Here is a 21,912-nt window from a genome sequence, read left to right on the forward strand (position 1 = left end):
TCCCTCCATGCCTCCTTTGCTGTGGATTGAACCCAAGGCCTTGTACATCCTAGATAAACACATTACAGCGTACGTCCCCAGCCCAAGATAAACTTTCTTTTTATTGACGAGCCTATGTCTCCAGTAAGAGCACCCTCCATCTTATACAAACTCTGTAACAGTGGTGTGAAAACTTGAAAGGGTCTGCTGCATCTCTATTGGGATTGGGAGGAGCCTGCTCAGGTAGCTCTATTCTCAGCGTGGCCAGCATGCCCTGGCCAGTGCATCACAAGTTCCATCATTCAAGTGAGTCACCACAGAAGGGTGTCGAGCTGATGACATTGCTACACACTGTACTTGAACTATCAGCTACAACCTCACAGGCTGCCAAGCCTTGGGCTTATCTTCCTGAACTGTTATTCTCTCACTGTGCATAATGTCAAAGGAACTGCCTAGGCTGACAAGTCCTTTTGAGGACACCGTGGGCCAGCATACTACAGCTGATGCAAGCCTTCCAATTGGAGACAAACCAGCCCAGCAAGCGTTGCTTCCATGCTAAAGTTGAAGCTGTTACTGCTGTAGTTGGGCCTTGATGAAGGCTTTGGCAGGACTCCAGAAATATTTAGGATAAAAAATATGCTGGGGTGTTCAGCTGGGAAATACCCAGCTGGCTGAGGGGTGTAAGAAATCTTTAAGGGTCATCTGCTAAAATTGGAGTTAGAAAGTTATTTCCTCCTGTTTTTAACCTTGGTTGTTTGTTGTGTTTGGCTTTAGTAGTGGGAAAAGAACAGAGAATTTTTTATTGGAGGTTTTAGGGCCGAAGGTGAAATTGACCAATTTTTGTTGGCCTGGTTTGTTTGGGATTGTTATGGTGTGGGAGTTTTTGTTTGTTTGTTGTTAACGCTTGTCATTTTAATAAGTAACGGGTAACCAGTCGCTGCTGTAGTGAAGAGGATATTGGTGATTATGCACAGATGGGCTATCATTGTCATCCCTGCGCATCGTAAGTCCCTCGTGTATGTTGTATGAATTCCATCAAAGCTAAAAGAGTGTGTCTCAGGGTCTGTTAGATGATTGCCTCTATGTATATGACCCTTCTGTTGTTATAAGCATCTTCAGTATATAAAAAAATGTGGACTAGTGTTGTTGATAGGGACATTTATGGTGTGTCCCTGAAGTATAAATGAAAGGCATAATAGCTTTAGTAGTTGAAAACATCATAAAAAGTACTGTGTAGTATGCAGTTTATTACTTCATGTACGCCAGCACAGTGGTAATAGATTTTAAACTGTGGTCATTTCATAGCAAATAAATGTTATTGCTATGACTAAAACAAACAAATAAAATGCTGTTAGACATTAAAAAGTGCAGTTGACATGGGACTTGAAGAATCACTTCTTACAACAGTTATGAATGCCCTGCATTCCAACCTCACCCCCAGATAATTTCAGCCATGGTTTCCTGGCCAGGAACTGCTGAGATGTCTGAGGATGTAAAACAAGACTCAGAACCCCATATTGTGTTCCAAGACTATGCTTCCCTTACAGATGACATAGGAAGCTAGAGGTGTTTCCTCAATATAGAAGTAATTTTAAACTACTTTGTAGATCATTTTGAATTACCCTATGATATTATAACAGGAACAGATTAGCCCAGGCCTCTGAGCCCAAGTTGTTCCCTTGACCCTCCCCTTGTTTCACTGGTTTGGGCCCTGATTCAGGTGTTCTTTCCAGGTCTTACCAACTGGCATGTTATATAGTGGGACAGAGAGAGGCCTGAGAAAGCATGACCTCAGTTGCTGGCCCAAGTGCCAAGGAAGACTGCATGGCATAGGTGATGTACAGCTGTTCCTGGACCCAAAGTGAGAGTCACCAGGAGTAGATGCTAACTTACAGTATAGTCACTGACCTCCCTCTAATGATTCTTACTGTCTCTGTTGCTGGTTTTCTTCTTAACCTATTACATCTTGTCAAATATACTGTAAGCTCTTTAAAGCCAGAAACTTTGGTGAATTGTTTTTATTGTCTTGCTCATTCTGGGCGCTCAGCAATGAGTCTTTGATAGATTGAAATCTACTCTTTGAATTTCATTTCTTCCCTTGCATGACTCCCATCTGCTATATGAGTCTACCAGACAGGACAATAGAGGCTGGACTGTGGAGTCTATTGGAATTTACTATGTGTTGAGTCCTACTGTGTCTGCTGCTTTATTTCCATTCTTCGCAAATGTGGCAGGCATCTGAAGGAAACGCATAAATCAGTGATTAAGAGAATTGCTAATGTTGGGCCTGGGTCTGTGAAGCTTTTCAGGCCTAGAGGAGCAGAATAACACCTGCTTTGCAGACATAGAACACTGACAACGAGAGCCCAGGCTTTGGGTCGGGGCACTGAGTGAATCTTGGCCCTGTCACTTAAAGGCTGGCAAGCCTTACCGTAGCCCAGGGTTTCACATCTGCACAGTGGAAATTCTAGCAGTGCCTGTCTTTGGGCTTGTTTGGCAGCTTAATGAGAGCCACTAGTTTACTCACTAGTTATCTCTTTAATCCCTACAGGAATTACTTAGACAACCCAGCTACCGTGCAAGGAACAAAACTTCCTCCCTTGTGGGATACATGTGCTAGAAATATAATACTCAATGATGACATTTAATAAGTGTTTAATCAGATTCATTGGAAGATGTGAACTCTGCATAGAGTTTTCTCTGAATGCTGCCACAGACATTCATGTTACAGCATACACACACACTCAATACCAGTATCAGGTCTGAATTGGTGTAACCCTAGCACAATCCCTGATATAGGACATGCATGTATTCTTGCTCAGTATCTGCAGCTGTCTTCCTGTACATTTCCTCCCCACCCCCCATAAAGAGCTTTATTTGAACAGTCCAGCAGCCAGCTAAGACTCGGGGCCTGAAGGTGATTGTGTGGCTAGCTAGTCTCCACATCATGTCAGCCATCTGTGTTTGCACTTTCTGTGACATAATGTAATTTCACCTAGGTGCTAAGATGTTTGCATAATCTGCGGAAATAAGTCAAATGGCCAATGTGGTCAACTTAAATCTACCAACCAGATTGTGATCATTTCAACCTTTCCTCTCAAAACCTTTGGTCAGCTGCCCATCAAAGAATAAAACGGACAAATTCGAGGTTTGGGCTCCTTTTTTAAAACTGTTTTTACTGAGGCTGATCTTTGAACATCAGAATCCAGAGCAAGAGAAAGAACAGGCCTGACAGCACAGCCCCAGGGAGCTGCACACAGCCCTAAGTGCTGTCTCTGAAAGGTGTGTGTCTGTCCTGCCTCTATTCCCTAGCATGTTCCTAATGCACACTCAGATCTCTCATGGCACACAGCCCATGTAGTTGAAAATGTAAACAGGAAATTGTTTTCTGGCTGAATGGCCTTTGTGGCCCAGAAAAATATTCATTTCTGCTGAGACGTAACTTTAAAAGCACGCAACAGTGAAGGCTAAAGGCTGGCCGAGAGTGAGGTCAATGTGTAACAGAGCAAGCAACAAAACACAGAGACGCAAATTCATGTATGTGGGTCCAGCACATGTTCACGAGTGGCCAGTGGTACAACAGATAGTGGAGAAGCTTGAGTCACCTAGAAAGCCCTTGTGAGATAGGGTGAAAGGGCATGTTTGTGCATCCAGACATCAGGTAAAATGCACTCCTTGGAAGATGCAAAGGACCGTCCTGGAGCGTGGAGACTAGGCAGCATGCCTCTGGCCCTTGGTGCTCCTGTGTTCTGCTGCAGCACCCTGTCATTTGGCCTCCCATGAACCTCCTGTGCTCCCATTGTGGTTTCCCTATGTGCTGATGAGTTTTCTGGTTGTTATGTCTTGCAGCCCCCCGAATCCAAGCCCAACTTCACCCCTCTCGCCATCATGGCCCATGTTCTCGGCGCCATCCAGCCCTATGCCCACCTCATCCACGTCCAGCGACTCATCCCCCGTCAGGTCTGTTGCAGGGTTGGTTTGATTTTCTGTTGCTGCTGTTGTTCTCCCATTGGCTCGGTCCTCTCTTCATGCAGTGTTCAGCCTCCTCGTCAACTTTGTTCCCTGCCATCCAAACCTGCACTTGCTTTTTGACAGGCCAGAAGAAGCAGTTCGTGAAGACTCCAGGTAAAACCACGGATGGTGACTGACCTGTTCCCGTTTATGCAGAGCTGGTCAGGGACATTGGGGGCCTCCTCTGCTCTCATATGATTCCATCCTAAGAAACCAAGCCAAGAGGCACAATACGCATGGCCTTGCATGGCATTTTTAATACTCTTTCTCACCCTTACCCACATTTCTGAATTAATCTGGTGCTTGGATTTGGGGAACAGGGATCTCCAAAATACAGCACTCCTGTGTTGAATTACTTTCGGAATCATGTGGGCTCTCCACGTTTTGGTTAAAGACAATATCCTAGGGAGCAGTGTTGACACACACACACACACACACACACACACACACACACACACACACACACACACTGGTCTTTCCTTGTCACATGTTTATCAGGTAATATTTGGCAGCATTTGCTTGTGGGTTGGGCCAATAGCCCTGAGCACTGACATCTAGTCACAGACCAAATCCGCTGAGTGAGAGGAGAATATAACACACACTAAAAGACTGAGACATGAAGCACTTGCCCTTTAGATTGCTCAGGGCTTCTGCCTTCCTACCCTCTACCCCATGTACTCCAGGAGTCTCCAGCCCACTTCGGTCACTGTAGATCATGAACTCTGACTCTGAGTGCACATGGAAATGGGTTCTACGTTTTTTTGAGGATGAGTGGCTTGACCTAGTTCTTCTCCCAGAAGACCATGCCTCTGTCCTGTCTTGGAGAGCTCCACAGCTAAGTGCCATGGGTTTGCTCTTGGGCTCTCTGTAGAAAAGAAATTCTTCAAATCCAGGGAAGGATGGAATAAAGATCCTATAGACTTCCTCTGCTGTTTGGGGCACTCGCTGGGCAGCTCTCAGACTTGGCCTCCGCCTTCAACAAGCCAAAGTGCAGGGTCCAGGTAGAAGCTTCGCAAGCATTCTTGATTTTGGCGGGATTTTTGCATACTGCCCTTTCTCCTCAGGAGTGGGTCCATCAGCGAGGGCTACCTCCTTTATAAAGCTGACTCTCACCGTTCAGAAAAGCCGTGCTCTCTATGTATGCAGGCACATGACTTCTTTCCCTTTGGGCATCTTCACATTGCTTGTGTCATTCTATACTCAGATGAGAATGAGAAGAGAAGTGGCCTGAAGCACACTGTGCAAAAAGAAAATGGTCACTTCATCGAATGAAAGCCGGGGCAGAGTCAGGAGTTCTTGCCGTCTGCCCAGCGTTTTTATTCTAGACCTGGGCAGCCCCGGTTAAGTTTCTGTGCCATCCCAGCCCTCGGCTCTGCTGGATGAGACGTGGCTTTCCACCTAGTTTAGTTCTGGATGATGGCAAAGATGGCGGGGCTGTGTATTGTTTTGTCCTCACCCCATAGATAAAGTAAAAATTAGATCCTGTTTCTTAACACTTCAAACTATTTGTGAGTTATTTCTTAGGCAACTGCTAGGCACTTTAGGAGACATTTACTTTTTAGCACACCAGAAACCATATAGATTATTCCAGATAGGTCCCTCACTGACCCACAAGGACCTTGAGGGAACAACTACCATGCCTCATTTACTTACTAAATAGCCTTAGGCATTAGGGGAATGGGGCTAGCCTAGACACAAGTAAATAGTTACGCAGTACTGCCCCCTCTGGCCTCTGTTAAAAGGTTACTATTGTGAAGATGTCCCACAATCCTTAAGGAATCTGTCATTTTAAAATAGACAAGCCTCGATAGGGCTTGAAATTGGATGTCACTGAGTTACATGTTTATGCTAAGATAAACACAGATCAGAACCCTGCTGGAAAGGTAGCCCACTAGGAGACCAGAGGTGGGTCATAGTCCCTAATGGCTGTTACAGTGTATAACCAAGAGGTGAGGGCGTACATCCATGGTTCAGGTCTAGTGTTGCCTTTCTCCAGATTTACTGACAGAACATAAAACCTCAGATTTCTTTCCTTTGGCAAAGCTTTTAACAACAGATTCTGAATGAGGCCTAATTAGGGGTCCTGGAGACCTATAGGGGTGGCTTCTTCTCTCCATCCAGTCTACTTTTTGAGCTTCTTGTTCCAAGCTCAGAAGTAGAGGTGCCTTTTACAGTGCAGAAGAGATAGACACTGGAGGAAGCCCCCTTTGACATTTGCCCTTGCTTTTTCTATTTGCCCATCCACTTTCCAAGAAGCCCCCACATTGGACCCCTAATTTGTATTTGCACTCAGGCCCTGGGAAACTGCATTAATGATCAAGTCACCGCAGGCTGGCTCCTCCTCCAGTAGCATGCACCACAGAGAGTGGGCTGTCATTCTGCAAAGCTTGCAAGGGCATTTGAGGGAAATTCCTCTGAGTGTTTTCCTGGCCTCGTTCCATGCTCAGAGGCAAAAATTAAAAGTGAACCAGCAGAAGGTTCCAGAGTTGCTCATGCCCTTGAAGGCCCAGCTGAGAGCTAAAGAATGCTGGGGTGGGAACTGCTAAAACCTCCCCCAGCTGTGTGCAGTTGCCGAGTAGGGAGCCAAACAACCAAGAGTGCTGGCTTCCGGCACAACCAGAGCTTCCCAACCCAACCTTTAGTCCACAGGATCCCTCTGCTTTGGTAGGAACCCTTTTTGTAAAGCAAATGCCTTAGAAACTTTCAGAGCGAGCTGTCAGGTACGAGGCTTATAGCAATGGCAGACTTCTAACCGGACAGGACTTCCCCAGTTAGAGTTGGCAGATACGCAAACCAAATAAAAATCCAACCTACTCAGTTAAATTTGAATTGAAGATAAATTAAAAAGACACTTCTTAGTATATGTGTATATCTAAAGCATACATTATTTATATGAAATTCAGATTTGACTAGGTGTCCCTTACTTTCTGGTGACCTTACTTCTGGGGAATGGGAACACCCTCCTTTAAAAGCATGGCCTCTAAGGCTAGAGGTGCAGATTGGTGCTTGCTTACAATATCCATGGCACCCTACGCTCGATCCCAGCACAACGAATGTGTGCGTGTACACGTGTGTGCAAACATACACAAGTCCCCCGCTTCTGCACCCCCCTCTATTTTCTGTACACCATTAGACAGTCGGGGAAAGATCTTCCCATCAGCTGTCAATTACCTGTTAGAGAAAAACACTCTTTACTTTTAATACATCTTTACTTTTAATACACTGTTTTCTTGGCGTTTCATCACTGAATTGCAAAATTTTAACATTGGTGGAAAGTTAATCCCTTCTACTAATAGTTGTGGGTAGTAGAGACCATGGTCCTTGCCATCTGCTGCCAGACAGTCCTACTGGTTTCCTGGGCGGCTCCTGTTCTGTCCTGTTACCTTTATTTCATACGGTTAATGAGTAACCTCTAGGAAAACCACATCCAGAGAAACGTTGCCTTCTCTGGTCTCTTCACACTGCGCCCACCTGTGCTGCTCTGCCCTCGGACGCAGCCCTGGTCTCAACCTTGGCTCCCCTGGCCTGGATTCTCCTTCTACCCTGCATGTTATGCGAGGCTCCTCAGGCTGGACAGTGTAATGCTTGGCTACTTTAGCCCCTTTCACGGCCTCCTGGCTGCTCTCTACCCGTGGTCAGGGCCGGAGGTGGGGAGAGAAGTGCACTTCTTGTCCACTATGAAGAGCTATACATTGACTGCCGGGCCCTTGCCAGCCGACACGCACATTTATTGTTTACTGAGATTAGACCAGGAGAGCTGATTTCCAGCTGAGCTGATGAAAACCAGAGGCTCTTCTCCCTCCTCCCAGTGTCCCTGTATTATTTTCTCCTCCTTTCCCGGCTCTCCCCTTCCCAGCATCATCCCGAGGCTGTGAGAAAGCCAGCGAGAGCTACAGGAAGCTGTCATTTCCCTGGCCACACCCTCTGGATAACCACCGACTCTGCTCCTCCTCCTCTACAACAGACTCTTTCGACTGTGTGTCTTTCCATTTTCACGGACCCAGGGCTGGAAGGAATGGTCCCACTCTGAGTTGGCATCATCCAATGAGTCCCTGCACTCGGTATCCCTAAGCAATAGCAGTTTCAGGAGACCCAAGACACCCCACCTCGTCTGAGACCAGACCCCTCTTCAGGCACTAGAAATCAGTGTTCCCCAGGAGCTGGGGCATTACCCGTTCCGTGAGGCTCTCAGATTGTCAAGTGAGGAGAAATTCAATGACACATCTCTTCACTGTGGCTTTTTAAAACTTGTGCTTCTGAGTTCCGAAGTGTACTCCCTCAGATGACTTGGAGAGAGAAAGCCACTTGTGGCAAATAAAGACCAGCCCTTTTGACAGTTAGATGTCATTTTGACCATTGAAAAATCTACGGGCTGCTGAGAATAGTCGGATGCCCAAGTCAAACTTGACAGAAAAGAGTGAAATTACCCTGTTCTCACAAATGACTGTGAAGACACACAGGCTTGCACCGTATATGGCCCGTGATGGTCAAACTCTGCCCCTACTTTTTGGTAGATAACTTTTGACTGGAACACAGCCTCACTGGTGTGTTTCAATGTTGTCCCTGGCTGCTGCATACAGCAGTGCAGCATGAAGTAGTTACGACAGAGACCACATGCCTTCAAGAGCTCAAAGATTGGCCCTGGTACCACAAAAATGTGCCAGCCTCGACTCGGGCTGTGTGTAATAATCACTTGGAAAGTGACATACAAACACTTCAGTTTCAATTCTGTTGCTTAGAGTTCTATATGCAAGTTGCTAGGACATTTAAATGCCCTCAAGGGCATTCTGATAACATGGAGAGAGAATTGTCAGTATTCACTGAACAAAAGAACTCCAAGCAGAACACAGACTCAACCTCTGTCCGTCCCTTCTTCCCCCTCCTCTGCACACTCCCACACTGGTGCGCACACGTGTACTCACACACTACCTCACACTCCTCCTCCATCCTTGCCTGCCCTGGGGGCCGAGGAGTTCCAGCTCTGGAATGCTGCCCCACCAGCAATGGAGAACATCTGGGGGAACTCACGGCCATCCCCGCCTGGGCTGAAACCTGGCTCTGCTGGAGTTTCTGCTGGATTCACTGGCTTTTGCCAGCTTCCAAGAGTAACTGTTGGGAATATTCTGCAGAGCCCTGTGACCCCTTCCTACCCCCAGCACTCTGTCTCCGAAAGCTCCTCCTCCCTCCCCTCCCAGGCCCAGCTGTTGTAACTCCCAGGTAGAGTTTCTCTGGGGCACAAGATGACCTTGGAGAATTGTGGCTTCTTAGAGTGTGGCCTTTTCCTGACTCTTACTCCGTTCTCTCCTGTGGCCTCTACAACTTCCCACCTCCTGCTTGGCCATCTGGCCGCCTTGTCCAGACTCTTCCCAGGAGGGGAGGACTAGGTGGCTTGCAAGAAAAGGGAAGAAGAAAGATGAACTCTCCGGTTTTCGGGGTGGAAAACGATGTTAAATAAACTCCCCTTTCTACACAGCACACCGTTCCGGAAGGCAAAGGCCTTGTATGCCTGCAAAGCCGAACACGACTCTGAGCTTTCCTTCACGGCAGGCACCGTCTTCGATAAAGGTGAGTTTCCCATCATCTCACAACAATGGAAGGAAGCAGATGAAGGAAGTTCCTACCTGGGGTAGGGGGAGTCTTTCCCCCAGGTCAGACTTCTGGAGGCGTTACCGTGGGTAGACCCACATCGACACCTAGTCACTGAGATGTTTGGAACTGTGAGTGAGATTGTACCTGGCCTTGGTGTTTCACATTTGTGAGCTAGATGGTCAGAGACGGGGGAGAGGAATACAGGTTGGTGGCAGCTGGGCAGAGACATGGGTCGAACTCAAGGTCACCTGTTCTGGCCTGCATTGTTTTCAGCAGGCATGGCTCATGCCCCAGACAACCAGGTGGCCAGTAAACCTCTTTCTGCTCCTTCTCCTCCTCCTCCTCCTCCTCCTCCTCCTCCTCCTCCTCCTCCTCCTCCTCCTCCTCCCTTGAACTTGTGAGCACAGAACAGATGCCCTCATGTGACATCACACCCCAGCAGCGGCCTGCTGTGGCATCCAGGTGCAAGAATGTATTGTGGCACTCCATAAAACTGTGGTCCGGACCTCTTTGGTGCACCATTTTCCCAGTTCTTTTCTGTCTTCCTCCCTAGAAACATAGTTGATAGTGAGAAGTGAAGCTGTGGCTTGGCATAATTATTTACCTAAGAGGGAAATCTGGACCCCTGTGCTAACACCAGGTTTCTGTGATGGCTGTTTTCCTTGGGTAAAGTTCTCCTTCAGGGTTAAAAGCAGTTCGTCCTGTTTGCTTCAAAGGAAGACAAAAAGGCAGCAGCCTGTTTCCAGGACCCAGATATTTGTTCTGGCCACCCCTTGCCTTAGGTGCAGTGAAGGCAAAGGTCACACCAGTCTGACTGAGCACCCCTGCCTGGCCCTAGACCCGCCTCTCCCCATGTGACTGAGGAGCAGCAGAAGTATAGAGCAGCTGAGGTGCCTCCGCAGCACAGGAGTGCCTGACCCTAGAGCCAGGCCACAGTGCATGTCCCAGCCTGACCACTTGTTCTGATGTGACCTCAAGGGGTGACGTCACTTCTCTGTGCCCTGGTTCTCCTCTCTGTCACAGCCGATAACACGCCCACTTTGCAGGATGTGGTCAAATGACATCAAGCTAATATAAATTGTGGGTATGAAATAGTACTTGAGGAATAGGAGGTATTCAGGGTGCTGTGCTTATTAGTGTCAAGAGCTTGTGTCCATCTTAGAAAAAGACCATGGCACTGCGGTCCATTAACAAGGATGGCTTTTCCTTTTTGGCTAGCATGGCCCAGCCTGAAGAACTGTCCATCAGCTAGCTGTAGGCACCGTTTGTGTCTTTGGAACCTGTCGGCACATCCAGAGTGCCTGGCACCAGGTGTACTCCACACCCTGCCTTCTGCCCACCTATTAGTCAGGCTTGAGTAGACATAGTGGGAAATGCAGCACACAATGCAGGGAGATTCCCAGCCTGGACCTCCTGGGCCAAAGTTGAAACTGCATGTGTCCTGATGAGGCTGTGGTCCAGCTCCGTGCTTCCCTGATTCCATAGCACCATGCTGGGGCTTTGGCTCTGCTGACTGTCTTCTGGGTGCTTTGCAAATCAGAGCAGGGAAAGTAGCTAGTGCAGCCCCCTCTCCTGTCAGCAGCGGGTGCTTGCAAAGCTGGCAGACCAGCATGCCAGTGGGCCTGCTGAAGACCGCTCCAAACCATGTTGCGGTGAGTATGCCCTGCCCAGACCAGCTGGAGTAACATGGCACAGCTTCCCCCACAGACAAATCAGAAGGAGTGTCACTAACTACTGGGGCAGCTGTGCTCCTGACATGGGTGAGTAGTATATTCAGAGTGAAACAACTCTCACCACTATCTAATTCCAGGATATCACACCCCCTCCCACACACACCCCCAAAACACACAAGATGAGTCCCATAGCCTTTAGTAATCATGATGCTTTACCCCTAAACTTTGGACATTTCATACAAATAGAACTACATAGTTTGTGGTCTTTGTATTTTCTTTTTTTTTTTAATGATGTTTTTCAAAGTTAATCCATGTTGTAATGTGTATCTGCACTTTATTCCTTTTTATGGCCAAGTAGTATTTCATCGTATGGCTGTACCACAGTTTACTTAGACATCTACCAGTTAATGACGGGATAGCTTGTTGTCACTTTTTCACTGTTAATGATATTCTGTTGACATCCATGTTTGAGTATTTTTAAAAGATAATTTCTCCGGGGATTGCTGGGTCACGTGGTAACTCTAGATTTACTGTTGGAGGAAATGCCAGACTATTTTTACAAGGAGCTTGTACCACTCTGCATCCCCTCTTCCATTTTAAGTCTCATTTTTGAAATAGCTTAAGTAGTCAGGCAAACACCGCCCGCCCATGAGTTTGACTTACCAGGGCCTTCCTTTCCCAGCGGGGTGCTCTGCCCAGCAGGTGCTGTGACTACTCCCACCAGATAGGTAACCTTCACAATTCCTCTAAAGACAGATACATGTAGCAAGAAGGAAGTCTGGTTCCCTTCCCATGCAGTCCTGTGATCTCTAGGGTTCATTTCCCTTTGTACCCACCCTCTGCCCTTGCAACCTCCTCCCACAAAATAAAATAACATTCAAGAGGAAATAGGAAAAATCAATCTCATCATGGAAGCTGTAGTGTGACACAGTTGAGTCATGCAGTAGACCATTTTGTCCATACATCTTTACTTGTAAGTGTTCATTGCAGAATCATTGGTCTAGTTCGAGGCCTCTGGTCTCTGCTACACTATCGATGCTGGGCCCTCACTGGGTCTCCTCTTGGATATCCTGTTTTTGCACTGTGTTATGGAGATCCTGCAGCTTTGGATCTACAGGCTGGCCCCTTCACGTGCTCCAGCAGATCACAGATGGGGTGGATGTTGGGGTGGGTGTGGGGCGTTTACCCACCACCCCCACAGTTCCCCAGAGTTTTCTTGAGTGTGAGCAGCAGGAAATATTAGATAGAAGGATTATATTGCGGAGATAAACAGATAGAAAATAAAGGATGGCCTCGAGAGGGCCTGGAACCTTTTCCAACAGGCCCCAACTGTTTCTGCCCCAGGGTTTTTATAGAGACGCCAAGGGGTGGAGCAAAAGACCTCCTCCCCCAGCACAGCCAAGTGCAGACCATCTCAGACACCTGCACTCAGGCCCGTGGTCTAATCATCCTCTATGCGGACCTGCTGGGTAAAGCCACGAGGAACCTGAGAAAGGGCTCCCACAGGTGGGCCAACTCAGAACCCTGGTTCTGGGCCTGGGTAGTTGCAGGGTTGATGAGCCCACCAGCTGTCCCTTGTTCTCACCACCAGAGTGAGCTCTCCAGCATTGCCCTGGCTAACTCACCCCTTGCAGCAATGGGCAAGGGGCAGGGCCAGTTCTCCTGCTTTTATACTCTCGGGGTCGGTTCTCCCACACCCGGGCTATCAGGGCCAGCTCTACTGTGTTGCCCAGGCAAGGTGCAGTGGCCCCTCTCCCGAGTGCTGCAGCTGGTGAGGGGCAGGGACAGCTCTCCCACTCTTAGGACCTCAGGGCAAGCTCTCCTACCTGCTGCAGGTGGTGAGGGGCAGGAGGTGGGGAGGGCTTCTCTCCCCCACCCACACCACCACATGGCAGATGAGGGGCGGGGCCAGATTTCCAAGCTCATTCTCAGGCCGGTTTACCCACACCCTGTCAGTAGGGTCAGCTCTGCCTCTGCTGCCCAGGTGAGGTGCCAGGCGCACTTTCCCAAGTGCTGCAGCTGGTAAGGGGGAGGGTCAGCTCCCTCACCCACCACAGGTGGTAAGGGCAGAGTGGGGAGGACATCTCTCCCTCACCCTCACCATCACATGGCAGATGAGGGGGGTGTGGCCAGCTCTACCACTATCACACCCTCAGGGCCAGCTCACCCATGTGTCCGCCAACAGGTCAGCTCTACTGTGCTGCCCAGGTGAGGAGCAGGGCTGCCTGCCCAAGTGCTGCAGCTGATAAAGGGGAGGGTCAGCTCTCTCGATAGCTGGAGGTGGTAGAGGCAGGGGGTGGGACATCTTTCCCTCGCCCCCACTACTCCACCACAGACAAGGGAGGTGGTAGCAATCCCGTCCTCCTCACACCCGCAGGGCTGGCTCACCTGTGCCCCTGGAGAACATTTCTCCAGTCAGTCCCTTCCACCTTCTTGTGACGCAGGCTCTCTCTCGTTTCTTCTGTGTGCTGCAGATTCCAGTCTAGCTTCCAGCCAGTTCTCCCTCTGGCTCCCAGCTTTCCATAGGAGTTCTGGTATGCCAGAAGCACACTACCACCTTGGCTTTTCACTTAGCTTCTGGGGATCAAACCTTGGTCATCAGGCTTACACAGCAAGTGTTCTGTCCTTTGAGCTGTATCCCTGGCCCCTGAGAGAAATGCTAACCCACTTTCTAGGCTGTTTTGCCTGGTAATATTTCACCAGGTTCTATCCTAGAGGAAAAATCTTCTTCTACTCTGTCAGAGAAATTAGGCAGTGTAGAAGCAAATAATTAAGATGTTAGATGGAGAAGTGGCCTTTTCTGACTGTTCCCTCCTGTACTGACTCTGAAGAGATAAGGTAAAGCTTGTATAGCCTGGATGCTCACTGCAGATGTCAGGTTAAAGCTTCCTCCTGACAGTTTTTGAATAGGTAAGCTATTGCCGCGTGTGTGCTGTGTTTTGTGTGTGGAATAAGGAAGAGAAGGGAAGGGTGTGGGGGGTGAAAGTCTGCTGTTTTATAACCATTGATCTCTCAGCCTTGGATTCCAGGGGCCCAAACTTTGACTCTGGGGTAGCAGCTTAGTCAGCTCCTAGACTCTATGTGGCGGAGGATTGATGTGCAGTACTGGGAAATATCTCCAGTGTTAGCTCTTGCCAATCAATCTACCAGGAAACTGTCCACCCTGCTAGGAGCACCTCAGACAGTAACTGGAAAGAGAAGTAATTTGTGTTCTCGGGAACATTAGTCACCCAGAAGCAGTGTGATTTGTGATACCTAGAAAATTCACGTGGCAGTTGCAAAAATTGGGTTCTTGGGATACTCTTCAAGTTTTGAGATGAGGATCTGGAAGACAGATTTGTAGGTTCACATGGTTACCATGTGGACATGAGGCCCTGAGCCCCACCCCTAGTGTCCTTGTCAAAAGCCAGGTGCAGTCATGTCCCTGCAGTCACAGTGCTGGGCAGGCAGACAGGAGGGTCCCTAGAGCTTGCTAGCATCCACTGTAGTTAAATCTGTGGGTTCTAGGTTCAAGGAGAGGCCCTGTCTCAAGAAATAAGGTGGAGAACAGCGGAGGAAGACACCAATACTGGCCTCTGGCTTCTACACACACAGGCATACGTGTGCACACACATCCATGCACACGTGTGTGCCTGTGAGAGCACACACACACATTTGAGATGAGCTAGATTCTTTCACTGTGGTATACAACGAAGCATCATTGCCAAGCCAGGCTGCCCCAGGTCCCTTGCAGGTAGACAGCATCCTCACCAGAGAGACCACGAGCTGCCCAGGAGTGGGGTGACCTGAGGCTTTTCAGGCTAGTCTCAGCTCCCCCACCGTTGCACGGCCACACCAGCATCCAGCCAGTTTTGCTCCTCACCTGCATGTTCCCACCAGCTGCCAAGTAAGCCCTGCCAATCACTCTTGCCTCTCAACCCATCTCTGCATACAAGCTAGAGTGATCTCCCAAGTCCCACCGTGATATTCCCCGTTTAGAGCACTTCAGTGGCCTCCTATTGCTCTGTGAGGTACCTCTGAGGCCCTCTGCACCCCAGCCCTGCCTCCTGACCTCTCACCAGGTGTTTATACACCACAGCTTTGGAGGACATAACCATAAACTGCTGGTAAGCTGCCTCTTTTTGTAATTAATGTTTCCTTGGAGCATGGCCACTCATGCCTTTTTTGTTTGTATGTTTTCTATGACACTACAAGGAGTTGCCATACTCTGTGCCCGTTACAGGGTGTTTACAGACCACTCTTCTGAGACCACGCCTAGTTTTTCTGTGTCTTAGGGCCTTGTATCTGTGCTAAGCACTCCTGGCTAATACTGTGAGAGCCTTTAAGTTGTAACTTTCAGAGTTCCTCCCCTCCCCCCAAATCCCATCTCTTCTCCCCTTTTCTTCCCCTCTCCCTCCCTCCTCTCTCTCCCCCTTTTCCCTGTCACTATGTTTATTGATAAATTGTTGCTCCCTGAAAGGGACATATTACAAGAACCTAGCACAGTGCCTGGCCCCTGATAGGAGCTCAGAAGACATTTGTGTAATGATGAGTAAATGCCTGCTAATCACACAGGTCTGTAACTTCCTCCAGTGGAGGCTTCTTCCCTCTGGGGGTAGCCAGCCATGAGAGATCATAGTCACACACTTGCCCATTGTCCATAGCGGATTAGCAGAGAAGAAAGCATAAGCTGGATATGCCGGGGACCTGTGGTGTACCTAAGGCTGTAGCAATGACAGCAGCTGGGCCCATGTCAGCAGCAGCTTATAGTTTATGCTCACTGGGCTAGATAGCCACCCAGGCAGCTCCTTGCAATGCATGGTGTGTGCATAGTACGTTGACTGGTAGAGTTCAGCCTGCCAATCACTAACTGAGTCCTTCCCCAGTCAGCATACAGAGGCAGGCATAAGCAGAGTTCAGACTGTGGGCCTTGCGGTCAGATGTCCCAGGCCTGTCGTATGCCTCCACTGTCTACCAGCTGTGCAGTCCTTGGCAGGCTGCTCAGCCTTTGGGGCCCTCAGTTTTTTGTCTGTGGATGAGGAGAGCAGCAGAGCCAGCTCTGCGTTCATACTGAAGCTAAGTCAGGTGGAGTTCCTGTTGGTAGTGTTCCTGCTAAGTAGCGTGTGCTCAACCTGTTCACACCATCAAGAAGCACCTTCTCCTGTTGAACCAAAGCAGGACAGAGTGTGTGTGTGTGTGTGGGGGGGGGGGTGTTGGTGTCTGGGTTCAAATTCTGGTTTTACTCTCATGACTGTGCAAATTAATCTGACCCCTCCATGATACTCAGCCTCTCCACATGATGGGTTGTGTCATAATGGATGATGCAAAGGGGAGTCGCTGAAGGTTGTTGAACCAGGTAGTTGATAACAAACTGAAATGTATTGAAAAGTCAGGTAGGAAAGCATTTTAGCAGTGTATTAATAGGGCCCATAAACACTATGTGGGATGTGTATGAATTTTCCAGAAATCAGGAGGTTGGAGGAGCAGGTAGAAGCAAGTCCACAATACTGTTTATGAGGAGCTGCACCTGAGCCATGTATGAGGCCAGAGAAGGGATTGCAGCAGGATAGAGTGGGGTGTCTGGGCTCCCTCCTCCACCAGCCAACCACAACTCAGATTTTCGTTCTTAACTATTGCCTTCATTACAACAAAGGTATTTTCACACAGAAAGTCATAGTTTTCACTTCTACAGACCTGTTAAAATGCAGGTGCCTAGGGCCCAGGGATCTGTAGGTTCTGTAAGCATACAGTAGGGCTGGTGCATTGTCTAGCAGGAGGCTCTAAGGAACCCTGGCTCAAGGACTCCAGTGAGTCAGCAGACTCTAAAGGCCTGCTTCATCCCCTGAAATAATTCCATGTGACACTCTAGGTCTTCCTGGTTCCCTCTGATCCTTCCCGTAGTCTGCAAATTCCACCCAGGTTTGTAGATAGGCTCCTTGGTACTCAGTTTGAACAACTGTGGGAAGGAAGCAGACCCATCCATCCACCAAGCAGCTCTGCTGTAGAGTGGCAGAGCTCTTTTGGTTGTCTTTATTTCAGTCAGATGTTTTTTTTTCTTTTTAACTTGTTTAATTGGTCTAATTTTGGTTCTGAATATCTAAGGTTTCCTGAAGCTTTGGTGGGCGCAGATACTAAGCCGGCTGGTGGAAGGGCCCTGGGGTCCTCCTGTCTTCACTTCCCCGTGCTGGGATAGTGGTGCACACTCCCACGGCTGGCCTTTCTCGTGGTTTCTGACGAGCTGAACTCAGTCCTCACTCTTATGCACCAAGGGCTTTCTCTAATTTGCTATCATCTCCCCAGCCCCTTGGCCGTGTTTTACTGGAGGGAGTTCCTCACAAACTTGCCCTGGGAGTTAATGATACACTCGCAGTGTCTCCTTGAGCACCAGAAACCGCAGAAAAGGTTCTGCCACCATTGTAGAGGTGTAGAGCTGGAAATGGTCTTGAGAGCCTCAGCTGGTGGCCAGGCAGAGGACAAGCCTCTTTGGTGTTCCTTACAGGCTGCCTAGAAAGACCTGTAGTAGCTGGAGCGGCCAGGCCACCCCTAAGAGCTGCAGACTCTTCCCTGTGTGGTTGCTGTGGGTCTGAGCAATGTAATGATAATCTGCTTAGGCTTCATTCTTCAGGCCTCGTGGTAGGAGGTTATGCAAAGTTTTGGAGGCCAGCTAACAGGTGTCTGACCATGTCCTCATCTAAGGAATGCCTCTACACACACACATTAGTCCTTCTAGAAATCTCCGAGCCTGTGATTTTGTTTCCTCCCCGCTGGCCTCCATCAGTTTCTGTTCTTCTTTCCCTACAAACCGAAACTAGAATTATACAGTAGTGGCGGGCCGGAAGTACGTTTCTAAAACAAGCTCAGGAAGTCACTTAATTAGCCCAGGAAAGGCACAGGGGGGAATCCATTCTCTCCAAACAATCTTGGATAATTGGGGTTTCCTAATCCGTATAGAGTGAGTACCCTGTCCCACCCCAGAGTGACCTGTGCTTGTACAGCTGGTTCACAAGTAGGAAGACCCCCCCCCACTTCCCCATACACACTCATCACTGAGGCTCACAATCCCCTCTTCCCTCCCACTAGGCTGCACCTCACAGACTCAGACAGATTTCTCCATGTCTTCGTTATTGGTGGTTTCCAGAGAGAGGGATCGTGACATAACAGAGCAGGGTCTATATTCTGTGGATGTTGAAAAAAAAAAATCCAAAGTTGCAGTAAAGGAAGCAGACAGCTTTCTGGCTTGTTTATAGGAAAATGAAAAGTTCGAGAGTGTAGAAAAGAAAAGTAAGGAAGGGCGTGGGTGGAGCCGAAGGGAAGCATTCCGAGTCTGCAGCGTGAAGGGAGGATCTGCAAGTAAAAGAGAAGCAGTGGTGAGGATTTAAAGGTACAAAGCAGATAGGTCAAGCTGGGCTTGGTGGCTCATTCTGCTGCTCGCAGGCCTCCTAATGCTGAAGCAGGAAAATGGCTATGAGTTCAAGTCTAGACTACAGATTGAGACCCTCTTTCAAAAAGATAGAAACAACAGTGAACAAACACACCAAGCAGATAACGAGTAAAGACTAGTTCTTAGCAAACCTTCAGGGGCGTGCCATTTGGTACATAGCTGATAGTGAGTAGGATGGGTTGATACAAATACGCCTGTTTGTGTGCAAGGGGGGGTGGATGGGTGGGTGTGTGGGTGGGTGGAGCATCCCAGCTGTTGACCTCTAACCTAAAAGAATGTAAATCTGTTGCATGTAGTTTAAAACAGGAACTTCAGAAAATTCATAAAGCCCCTGAAACTGCACGTGAAAATGTGAATGTCTGGATGTTGACCTTTTGGTTGTGGGAAGACTTCAGAACAACCTTATCAGAAGGGTTTCGTTCCACAAAAGGTTAAGGACCTCTGTTTCCAACCAGTCCTGGGATTACATAACAAGCGATTGTACTCATTCCCCAAACTTACTTCCCACATGCTCCAGTGCATAGCACACCCACCTCTTGCTCTGCCCGTGACCTCATCTCCTCTCACTCTCTCCCCCCTTCCTGTACAGTTCACCCATCTCAGGAGCCTGGCTGGTTGGAGGGGACTCTGAATGGAAAGACTGGCCTCATCCCAGAGAACTATGTGGAGTTCCTCTAACCTGGAGCCCCCGGCAGAGCTGCTGAGCTTTACGTGGTCTCCATGACAACTGCTGATTCTGGCGTTGGGGGCCACTTTTCATTGCCACTGAGAAAGCAGGGAGCCTGACTCTTGCTTCCTGCCAGCATGAATGCATCTGGGAACTTGTGTCACGTCTCTCCACGATCATCTCAGCTGACGACACCACAGTGATGCTGCAAGAATTGGAAGTCAATGAGCAGAGCAGGCCATTTGATTTGGATAACCTAGAGGAAGGCTTGCAAAGCTGTTTTCTCATGAGTACCCTAAACAGCGAGCCCTGATTTTGTTGCAGCAGTCATCCAAACCCCAGTCTTACAGAAAGGGCAGCATTGCTGAGTTGGACAAGGCAGGGCAAAGATGCAGGCTGCCTCGACTGCTGTTTCCAGCAGACACTCGTTCTCTCTCCTTCCTTCTCCCAGAGACACAGTGCTGCAGGCAGCTGGGCCTGTCGGCAAGCACACAGGGTGAAGGGGTTGCCGAGCTGTTTATGGAAGGTCCAATCTCTCACCATCTCCTGAGCAGCTGTTGGCCTACACTCAGCAGATCTCAGTCCAGTCCTCTCATGCAAAGAAGCACATGCCCCTCACGTTCTCTGCCACTGAAGGCTTCCATCACTGCCATCACCTAGTAACCATAGCAACCCAACCTACTTTAAAACTAAGCCAAAAATAATACTCCTCTTTGTATGACAACCCCCTCTACCAGCTCTGGTGGTTTTGTTTTGTTTTGTTTTTTAATGGTCTTCCAACAATCTGAAGCAGAGGATTAGACCATTAGGGTGGTCTCTCTGGGGCAGACAGGGTAGCAACTGGGGACTGTTCCTTTTCTGGTAATGTCAACATCATCAGCATAGGTTTGGAGCAAACTTTAAGAACCTGTTGAGATTAAATCCCATACACAGTCAATGCTTCTGTTCTTCATGTAACGAGTTTTTGCTTCAGAGGGCAAGATGTTGCCTCTCTCTAGGCTAGCATCTAACAGGTTCCCTCCAGTTCTCCCCCTACCCTCTCTCTGCTGCCTGCCTTTGCCCTTGCCAATAACCCCCAAACAGTTCCCTAGAATGCTTTTGCTACTGAGGTCCTGTGGAGTTTAGAGACGATTCTTGGGCCAAACCTATAGCCTGAATTTTAAAAGGACATTTGTATTCACTGCCACCCGGAAAAGAGGGAATCATTAACTAGGTTATCCAGGCATGGAACTAATATAGACCATTAAGAACCTGGAAGACACCAGATGTTGAGGCCTGGGGGCTAGGTTGGGTGCCTTCTAGGAGAGGGAATTCCCAATTAAAAGGCTGGGAGACCACATGGACATTTCAACGTCACATGACCTCCAAAGAACAGAATCATGGCATCTTCACAGATGAATGCCCTTATTAGAGGGACTCTGGACAGACAAACTGCCCCACTCTCCAGGAGCTCCTTGGATGGCAGTGTTGCTCCGGAGTATCTTTGGCTCTGGGGACTCCCTTAGGGTTCTATAATGAAGAAAAGAAAAACTTGAATTGTGTTGAATTACTGTATCTTTTGCTTTTTTTTTTTAAAGATAAACTTGTAAATAGAATGATTTGAAATATTATATGGTAAAGTTTTATATTTGATATTCTTTAAGCTAGTCGCTCCATACAGTTAGTATTTTGATTGCTGAACAAGTGTATTTAAAGGGTGCAAGAGAGGCAGGGTAGATGAGTCACGGTCATGTCCCCTCTCTGGCCCAGTGAAAGAATGTTTCCCTGTGATTCCTGTCGGGAAGCCTGAAAAGTCCATTGTATTCAGTTTTCTTTATCTACGTGTGATTTTAGGCTTCAGAGTTCAGAAAGTGTTTTCAGGTAATGAATTTTCAAAGAACTCCCATCTAACAGTAAAGTGACACTCAGGATTTAAATTGGTGGGGCAAGGGGTGACGTGTTTGTTTGTTTTTGTTTGTTCTTCTCAGGTGTATTTCTTGGTACCCCAGGATGTCCAGACAAAAGGAGATGAGACAATTACTCCTTTTCTTCCACATGCCCTAAGGTTTTTATAACTGTAGCCTAGCTGGTATGGAAATGTGTCTCTCAGTGCTAAGAACAGAACAAGAAAGCCAGTGCTGTGCTTCTTAGTTGTCGGTGTGTGCTTTTACTCCTCCTGTGGCTGTGTCTGTGGCTGTGTCTGCACTTCCCTCTCACCTCCAGATTCCCTGCAGCTCCAGAGGAAGAGTCTGCCACGAGGCATGGAGACTGCACCATCACGGTTTTTAGAGCGCCTGTAATGTTAACAGGAGTTGACTGTTGTGACTCAGTATTGACTTTACCAGCTACAGGATTTGTACTGTTGTCCCCAAGGAACTCAGCCAGGAGGAAGGGCGACTCTGCCCTGCAGTCAGGGAAGCAGAGCAAGGCAAACAGGGGACTCAGAACTGCCATTGACGCTGGGTGTGATGGCTCATGCCTTGTAGTCTTAGCACTTGCGAGGCAGAGGCAAGAGGACTGTTGAAGTCCTAAACCAGCCGGGTTTGGGGGCGGGGAGAGGGATTGAAAACAGGAAGAAAGGAAATAGACGACAC

General features: G+C 48.4%; 1 protein-coding gene across 1 annotated transcript in view; it reads left to right on the plus strand.

The window, feature by feature from the left end:
- Arhgap26 (Rho GTPase activating protein 26) overlaps positions 1–19,673 on the plus strand; it is a 386,442-nt gene extending 366,769 nt beyond the window's left edge. The window contains exons 21-23 of the mRNA XM_059245984.1: positions 3,829–3,939; positions 9,464–9,555; positions 19,262–19,673. Of these exons, the coding sequence (XP_059101967.1) occupies positions 3,829–3,939; positions 9,464–9,555; positions 19,262–19,350 (292 nt within the window). The 3' untranslated portion in view covers positions 19,351–19,673. The remainder of the gene's footprint in view (positions 1–3,828; positions 3,940–9,463; positions 9,556–19,261) is intronic.
- The last annotated feature ends 2,239 nt before the right edge of the window (positions 19,674–21,912 follow it).

The sequence above is a fragment of the Peromyscus eremicus genome, chromosome 19, assembly GCF_949786415.1.
Source record: "Peromyscus eremicus chromosome 19, PerEre_H2_v1, whole genome shotgun sequence".
NCBI lineage: Eukaryota > Metazoa > Chordata > Mammalia > Rodentia > Cricetidae > Peromyscus > Peromyscus eremicus.